General features: G+C 44.4%; 1 protein-coding gene across 4 annotated transcripts in view; it reads left to right on the forward strand.

Annotated features, from left to right (window-relative positions):
* Positions 1–9,159, forward strand: part of LOC110534527 (zinc finger protein 827) — a 107,296-nt gene extending 98,137 nt beyond the window's left edge. For 2 of the 4 annotated variants that reach the window (XM_090187627.1, XM_090187629.1), the window contains exons 13-15: positions 2,189–2,366; positions 4,238–4,288; positions 4,710–4,842. In XM_090187627.1, coding sequence (XP_090043753.1) covers positions 2,189–2,366; positions 4,238–4,286 — 227 coding nt within the window. In that variant the 3' untranslated portion in view covers positions 4,287–4,288; positions 4,710–4,842. Of the gene's footprint in view, positions 1–2,188; positions 2,367–4,237; positions 4,289–4,709 lie in introns of all 4 variants that reach the window. The other 2 variants (XM_090187625.1, XM_090187626.1) reach the window with 1 other exon arrangement.
* Positions 9,160–9,361: the final 202 nt, after the last annotated feature.

The following is a 9,361-nucleotide window of genomic DNA, read 5'->3' on the forward strand; positions in this document are numbered from 1 at the left end:
TGTTTAAAGTTTGCCACAAGCCACCTGGGAGACACACCAAACATGTGGAAGAAGGTGCTCTGGTCAGATGAAACCAAAATTGAACTTTTTGGCAACAATGCAAAACGTTATGTTTGGCGTAAAAGCAACACAGCTCATCACCCTGAACACACCATCCCCACTGTCAAACATGGTGGTGGCAGCATCATGGTTTGGGCCTGCTTTTCTTCAGCAGGGACAGGGAAGATGGTTAAAATTGATGGGAAGATGGATGGAGCCAAATACAGGACCATTCTGGAAGAATGATGGAGTCTGCAAAAGACCTGAGACTGGGACGGAGATTTGTTTTCCAACAAGACAATGATCCAAAACATAAAGCAAAATCTACAATGGAATGATTCAAAAATAAACATATCCAGGTGTTAGAATGGCCAAGTCAAAGTCCAGACCTGAATCCAATCGAGAATCTGTGGAAAGAACTGAAAACTGCTGTTCACAAATGCTCTCCATCCAACCTCACTGAGCTCGAGCTGTTTTGCAAGGAGGAATGTGAAAAAATTGGAGTCTCTCGATGTGCAAAACTGATAGAGACATACCCCAAGCGACTTACAGCTGTAATCGCAGCAAAAGGTGGCGCTACAAAGTATTAACTTAAGGGGGCTGAATAATTTTGCACACCCAATTTTTCAGTTTTTGATTTGTTAAAAAAGTTTGAAATATCCAATAAATGTCGTTCCACTTCATGATTGTGTCCCACTTGTTGTTGATTCTTCACAAAAAAATACAGTTTTATATCTTTATGTTTGAAGCCTGAAATGTGGCAAAAGGTCGCAAAGTTCAAGGGGGCCGAATACTTTCGCAAGGCACTGTATATATATTTTTTATTTTACCTTTATTTAACTAGGCAAGTCAGTTAAGAACAAATTCTTATTTTCAATGACGGCTTAGGAACAGTGGGTTAACTGCCTGTTCAGGGGCAGAATGACAGATTTGTACCTTGTCAGCTCGGGGATTTGAACTTGCAACCTTTCGGTTATTAGTCCAACACTCTAACCACTAGGCTACCCTGCCGCCCCGACAATCCCATTTCAACCTTCCAGGTGCGACACAAAACGCAGAAATAAAGATATAATTCATGCCTTACCTTTGACGAGCTTCTTCTGTTGGCACTCCTATATGTCCCATAAACATCACAAATGGTCCTTTTGTTCGATTAATTCCGTCGATATATATCCAAAATGTCAATTTCTTTGGCGCGTTTGATCCAGAAAAACACTGGTTCCAACTTGTGCAACGTGACTACAAAATATCTCAAAAGTTACCTGTAAACTTTGCCAAAACATTTCAAACTACTTTTGTAATACAACTTTAGGTATTTTTTAACGTAAATAATCGATACAAAGGAAGACGGGATGATCTGTGTTCAATACCAGAGGAAAACAAAGTGTAGCTAGCTTTCAGGTCACGCGCCTCTAACAAACAGTAAACTTCCCTCGAGCCTCATTCTGAACATGGCTACTTCCTTCATTTCTCAAAGGAAAAACCTCAACCAATTTCTAAAGACTGTTGACATCCAGTGGGAGTGGTAGGAACTGCAAGAAGGTCCCTTAGAAATCTGGATTTCCAATGAAAACACATTGAAAAGAGAGTGACCTCAAAACAAAACAAAATCTGAATGGATTGTCCTCGGGGTTTCGCCTGCCAAATAAGTTCTGTTATACTCAGACATGATTCAAACAGTTATAGAAACTTCAGAGTGTTTTCTATCCACATCTACTAATAATATGCATATCCTAGCTTCTGGGCCGGAGTAGCAGGCAGTTTACTTTGGACACGCTTTTCATCCGGACGTGAAAATACTGTCACCTATCCCAGAGAAGTTAAAGGGATAGTGTAAGCCCTTTATCTACTTCCCCAGAGTCAGATGAACTCATGGATACCATGTTTACGTCTCAGCGTCCAGTATGCAGGGAGTTAGATGTAGTTTCGCAAGCTATTGCTAACTAGCGTTAGCGCAATGACTGAAAAAAGCACAGACTTTTTTCACATAAATTATGCAGTGACGTAAATATGTGTGTGATGTGTCCAGAATATGTGAGTTAAATACGAGCAATTATTTGAGCCACACACAAGGATATCACGGGGGTGATGTTTAATTAAGAGGACGAGGAGCACTGCAGTCATGCTAACTCCCTCTCTCCCCCACCAGGCTTCGAGTGCGTCTTCTGCAACTTTGTGTGCAAGACGCGGACCATGTACGAGCGCCACCTCCAGATCCACCTGATCACGCGCATGTTCGAGTGCGACGTGTGCCACAAGTTCCTGAAGACGCCCGAGCAGCTGCTGGAGCACAAGAAGTGCCACACCGTCCCCACCGGAGGGCTCAAGTAAGGAAAGCAAGTACAGACAGAGGTTCCTACTCCACCACCCCCCACCCTACCCTACCCCGACTCCTCCCTCACACATGTACAGACGCACAGGCAGACGGTAACCCACTGACCGACTGACTATAGCATGCACATTAAGTATGCACATTAAGTCAAAAACATGCGTGTAAGACCACATGCATAAACACAATACACACGCAGTCTGAACTGTAAATGTGTGCATGCATTCAGCCACACTTTCAAACTAGATGACGTCAACACACAGACACTGTCCAACATACACATTTACGTGCATAGGACATCTAGCTCACTGAAGCTATTAAGACATTCACAGAGTATATATAAACCGTGTTACATTCACAGCCCTTGATACCAAACACTGTCCCCCTCTGACCCAATACTCCTATACCCCAATAGGAGCCTCTGTTGTACTGTGTGATGTACACACACACACACACACACACACACACACACACACACACACAGTAAACCATACATAGCCATGTAGCCCGTCTGTTCATGTTAAACCAACGCTGCCAGGACATGAAGCTCCTCCAACACGCACACAACAACATGCTAATGGCATTAGCCTAGCCTAGCGCTGTGCTTTTAAAGCCTGCACACACAGATGCATATTTTATACCACATAGATGTTCTATTTTCCCAGATTGCATTTGAAACCATCTGGAATGAAAGTAGTACATGCAGTCACTTAACAGGAAATCTGAACAGACATCTAGGGAAATATTTAAGCGCAGTAGAAACAGATTGTTAGTTAACACACAACAGTCACTGTCATTTGTATGTGTTTCTTTTTTTTGTTGATCTATTTGTCGAAGTTGTTTGCCATGATACGCAGTCAGTCAATGCACGTGTAGAGCCATCGATATCAATCAGACGCCATTGAACTCATCTCGCCATTAACTGATCGGCCTTCACGGTCACTTGACCATGTTTAATGTCAAGCTGTCACCACTATTCACCAGATACTGTCCCTTGTCTAGCCATCGGTAGCATTAGATCAGTAGTTGGTTTGGTGTTTGGAGTGAGAGAGTCAGGGTCGTAGTTTTTCTGAGGTATCTGTTAGTGTCTTGTTACAAGGAGTAGAGGCACGGTCTCAATACGCCACCACCGATTCTCTCCACGTTCATTGGTCAATACAGGAACACACACACACACACACCATCAACACTGCTAACAGTATTAGTCCATTTTAGGTACATGGGCATGTATTTATTTCACATTTCAAATGTTCAAGGGTGCAATTAGTTCAGTCATTATAGTAGAGTGTTTTAATGTTTGTTAGAAATCCATCCTCTATCCTGACTTTAAAACCAGACAGACAGTCCACATTAGCTGTGCGGGGAAGGTTTGAGAGGTCAGAATTAAAAGCAGGTTGCCCAAACACAGTTGCCCCCTCAGTCCAGTTCAAGAGGGTATCTCTAGTCTAGACTCTAGAGTAGTGTGTCCAGGCAGGGTTGTGTACTAAGTAGTGTGTGCTCAGCAGTGGACGGTGGGGTGACGGAGTGGTGGTTATCCACTGCAATGGAGAACACTTTCAAATCAAGCCAGCTGAATACGCTGGACAAAAGACAGACGAGTTGTAGACAATGGAGAAAAAACACTTTATAAGAGAAAGAGACGAGGCTGTAGTGTGTACCGAAGAGGAGAGTGTACTGAAGACTGCACTCGGGGAGTGTGTACTGAGGCGTGTCTAGGACAGAGAAGGGCCTCCCTTTACCAGTGCATCCTTAGTGTACTCAGAAGTGTTCATTCAGGAGTGTATGTCCAGGAGTGTATGGGAGAGAGAAGGTGTGTGTAGGCTCTTCACCACGTGGCTGGTTGTATTCTGAGGTGATTCTGTTCTGCAGGGTTTGTGAAGCGCTTTGGGGCCCAGAGCAGATGAATGGTGCTATTTAAATGTAAGTGCCACATTTCCATTTATTTCAGTTATCCTTCCATTCCTAATTCCGTCCAATCCTGTTCTCTTTCCACAACCTGTCTCTGCCCAGTTCTACATGCCCCACCCACCTACCACCAACCCACTCCAAACACACTTTCAACCCCAACCCACCCTACACACTTTAACATTTCAACAACACACACACACACACACACACACACACACAACAATCATTCCTTTAGGGTCAAATATTCAGGACACATCACACACACCTTTCCTCCTTCACCTTCCCCCTCTTCATCCTCCCTTGTGTTGAAGTCTTAAGGTGTGTATTTTGGTCATCGTGTATTTAAGTCCTCTCTTCGTTAAACCTCCCCTCGCTATTGTGTGTGTATTTCCCATGTCCTGCCCCCTTCCACTTCCTACTTCCTGTTTCCCAGGTGCCCCGTCTGCATTTATTCCACCAATCGACCGGCGGCCATGGAGTGCCACCTGAAGACCCATTACAAGATGGAGTACAAGTGTCGCATCTGCCAGTCGGTGTGGTGCGACCAGCCCGCGCTGGAGAGGCACGTGCGCGAGCATCGCCTCGGCAACCACTACAAGTGTGAGCAGTGCGGCTACCTGTCCAAGACGGCCAACAAGCTGATCGAGCACGTGCGCGTGCACACGGGCGAGCGGCCCTTCCACTGCGACCGCTGCGGCTACAGCTGCAAGCGCAAGGACAACCTGAACCTGCACAAGAAGCTGAAGCACGCCCCGCGCCAGACCTTCGGCTGCACGGAGTGCCCCTTCACCACCACCCACCCCTTCATCTTCAGCCGCCACCTCAAGAAGCACCAGGGTGGAGGGGAAGGGGAGGAGGCCGGCGAGGAGGAGTTCCAGGCCCAGCTAGGGGGCTCTCTGGTGGGGTCTCTGCGGGGCGGGGAGCCCTTCCTCCTGGGGGTAGGTGGAGGTGGGAGTAGCGGGGGAAGCGGTAGCAGCAGCCCCCTCATGATTCTCTCTGCCTCCCAGGCCCTGCAGTCTGTCGCCCTGTCACTCATCACAGAGAAACAACACCACCGTCAACAGGAGCTCCCGCCCCCAGCCCAGCGTTATCTGACCACATCCAATGGAGGAGGCCCCTCCCTCTTCTTCCCCTCCCCACGCCACGTCTACGAGCAGTTGGGAAACTACGAGCGGGCGCACCTGATCCCCCTCACAACCCTGTTCACCCACCGCCACCGCTCAACATTCCACTCGCCCCTCTCCAGACTCCAGAGGCCGCCCTCCTCCTCCCCCATTTTCCTCTCCTCCACCACCTCCTCCCCCTCTCCTCCCTCGCCCACCTCACTCAAACACTCCTTCCTGGCTTACCTAGGACTGGGACTGACGGAGAGAGCCAAGACTGTGTGACTGTTCTCCTCTCCTCCTTCTCATCCCTATCTCTCCCCCATCCTTCTCGTTCCCCTTTCTCTCCATCCCTCTCTCCCTGGACAGTGGTGTGAATGATCGTTATCCACTGCGATGGGGAAAACTTTCCAATCAAGCCAGCTGAATAAGCTGGACAGAGACAGACACAAGTAGTTATTGTAGACAATGAAAAAAAAAAAAAAAAAAAAGAATTTTATCAGAGAAAAGGCTGTATGTGCTAAAAAATGCATTTATATCAAAAGCTGCTTTTCTTATCTGTTATATCGATTGAATTATTACTCTCTATCTCTACTTTTTATTTTCTAATGTTTGTTTTTTGGACTTTTGAATGACCAGGACCCAACTGCATTACCTGTAAAACGGATCCGTGTTTTATTTTTGTTTTTGTTAGAAAAGTAGAAAAAGAAGAAGAAACAAAACAAGTGCTCTGACATTTTTAGTGCGTTTTTGTCTTTTGGCTTCTACGCATCAGAATAGCATGCCTGCCTCTTTGTTTCCGCTAGCTTTGATGCACGTCATTTAATAGGGTATGATGAACCAATCCCCAGGCTGTTAAATTGTGATGCGCCGCGAACAAGAACCAATGAAACGGAACGCTTTTTCTCAAAAGTCTCGTTTCCAAAGCAACGCCTCAAACCACGCACTTATTGAATTATTTAACAAAGGAGTTCTGTACATAGTTTTGAAGCCTTCAATCTCCCCCACAACTAAGCTTTGACTTTATCTGTTTGGCTTTGTGTAATGGTGAAACCATATGCATAAATCGCCGACTGAACTCACCTTTGTCTCAGGTGGCGGTCGTCTTGGCAACCCATACACACAGGTGACATCTTGTACGTTGTTTGTCGTTGTGTGGTGGGGTGGACAGAACAAGTGACATTCTCTACTCAAGGCCCTTTGCCAATTCAAACGGTTTTCAAATCAATGTAACACACGTTATAGCCTCATGTCTTTGCTTTCCCCAACTTAGCCCTTGTGTAACCGTAGCCTAGTCCCAGGTCTGTTTGTGCTGTCGTGACAATGACCGTAGGAATTGGCAAGACACCACAAACAGATCTGGGACCAGATTGGTTTTACCCCACCAGCCCACATCAAAGGATCCACGAGGACACCTGTAACCCCTGAGACCAGGGTCCTATTCATTAGGCACCAAACGGAAGAAAAAGGACTGAATCACCAGAACTTGTCGTTATGCTACGTTGCGCCCTAATGAATACGACCCAGGTGGTGTTCAGTCCAGCATCATGTGTAGAACTATGTATGGACTGACGCACCATTACGTTAGATAAGCTGTAAGAGAGAAGTGTTTTGTGGAGGTGACCAGCTAACGGGGTGTTAAAACCCCCAGCGGCTCCGGGCACCACAGGCCGATTCAATGGTGCTTTTTCGAGCTCTTTTGTAATTTTGTGTAAAAGAAGAAACAGAAAGAAACTGCTCAAAAATGACTTGAATGAATGTATTTTTCGTTGTTGATGTACGTGATGCGAACGTGATACAGATGTGCGGTGTAGTTGCAGGCAGGGACTGTTGGGTACCGTTGCCTATATGACAGAAAGCAAGGGGTTGGTTTTTATAGGTCGGTGGCCTTCTGTGTCTTTTTATGTTGTTCATTGGTTTTTTTTCCCCTCTCTCTTTCTCTTTTTTACTGAGCCTTTTAAACGTAGGACGATGAGCGTTTTCTACTAACGTGCATCGCTATTATGAAGCCATTTTGATGAAGGCTCCGATAGGTCCAATGTTGTTGACGAGGAAGCAGCCATATTTTTGGTTTTGGTGGTGTAGCTTCTATCTCAGTGAGAAGACATGGTACTGCTTTCTATTCCCCCTTCGCTCCATCTCTCAGTTGTAATTGCACTTAGCTTAGTCCCATTTCAAAACCAAAAGCACTTAGCTAGTTCATATTGTTATAGTGTAAACGGTTGAGCTGTCGGTCCGATAGGATATCACCGGAAACAGACTTATTACCTTTTTAAGATGTTTGCTGTGAACGATCTGAATCAAAACCGTGGTTTCCTGATTTTTGTTGTGTAGACATTTTGTGGTTTAGTGCGGAGGGTTTTTACCTCTGTAAAATTGCAGAGCGCAGATGAACACAAATTGCATGAATTAGGCAGTCGAGGTTGAACTATACTACGCTGGGAGACCCAAAGGGCCCAGGCTAAATTGTCAAAGCCAATTTTGCACAGTGCTGCACTTTTTGAACATGAAAAATGTATTTATCTGTACAGACGGAGATGCTCAACATGGAGAGTGTACATGAGACCAGGCAGCATAATAAAGGCATTTCGTTATTTTTTATTCAAAAGCATTACCCATTTAATTGACCTTGCTTGCATTCCCAAGTGGTCTTTAAGCCAAAATGGTTTCTCATTTGTAAAGGGATATTTTTTTTTTACCTTAATTGTTTTGCTTGTTTCTTGTACTTTTCATTTTCTTGTGATTTTTATTTTTTTATATATTTGTTTTATTTCTTTGTAATGACAACAAAAAAATTGAGAGAACAATGCATTGTTAAGACCAAATGAAACTTAAAAACGAGGTTGTGATGCTAGGATTAAATCCGTCACTTCCTGGTAACGGAGGGGTGTAACAGTTAAATCTCTCCCCCGTGGTTGGTTTTCTTTTAGTCCCCTTTGACAACATAGCAATGTTCAGCATGCTGTCCGCTGGTCGCTGCTACATTATAGGAGTACAAGGAGCCCCCACCCCTGCCACACACACACTCCTAGGTCAGCTCCAGCTCCTTATCTATCCTCTAATATGTAATACTCTAGTGCCACTTGGTGGAAGGGAACCGCCTGAGACCACTGAGAATGAGTCAAACTGATTTTCAGGGTCCAAATCTAAAAACAAAAAATAAGAGGAACAAAAAAAAGAATGTGCCCGTCTTTTTACGACTGACTGTATGCCTTTTTATATATATATATATAGCTACCGCATAATCATTATGTAATCAAGAATGTCTGCAGTTGTTTCTTCTTATAAAACGGCCCCTTGGTCTGGTTGGTGTGTCTAAGGAGAAGAAAAGGCCGACAGGGATCGCTTCTCTGTCCTTTCCAAACCCAGTATTTTTAAGCACTTATCGTTTGCTTATAATTTTTTGTCTAATTGTAAAGAAGCAGCAGAAGGTGATTTTTAAATTTTTTAATGTTATGTCGGGTGACTACCTTTCTGAGCACTTCGGAGTATGCATGACATCTCTCTATTTTATGACTCGACAAGACTCAACTATCTTCTTTTTTGTGTGTTTTCGTTCATCTTTTTGGCACTCAGTAAAAATTGGTATGTGCTGTATAAAGCTTTCTGATTGGTTAATTGTTAAGGCTGTACAGGGTTGTTTGTGACAATAACTGGTAAATAGATCATTTGTACTTTTTTGGTTTTTGTATTCGTTTTTTCTTTGTTTTGGCATTATTTTATGTTCAAAAGTTGCCAGATCTAAATGTAACAGGATTTGAAAGTAAAGCTTACAACAGATGTTCCACCTCAGGTCTGGTTTTTCTTTCGCCTCTATAATGTCATTTTCGATGTCATGTTGTCTTGATTGTATATAGTTGAAACGGCCTCTCTCCAGGTACAGCTGCTACACCGGTGGAGACGTTTACAACGGGAAAGAAAAGAGCAGCAATGGATCCTCCCAAAAATCTAATTATGGAATGCCTCAAAGCAATCTAACCGG

This window comes from Oncorhynchus mykiss, chromosome 10 (assembly GCF_057628025.1).
Source record: "Oncorhynchus mykiss isolate SJ-2025 chromosome 10, ASM5762802v1, whole genome shotgun sequence".
Taxonomy (NCBI): domain Eukaryota; kingdom Metazoa; phylum Chordata; class Actinopteri; order Salmoniformes; family Salmonidae; genus Oncorhynchus; species Oncorhynchus mykiss.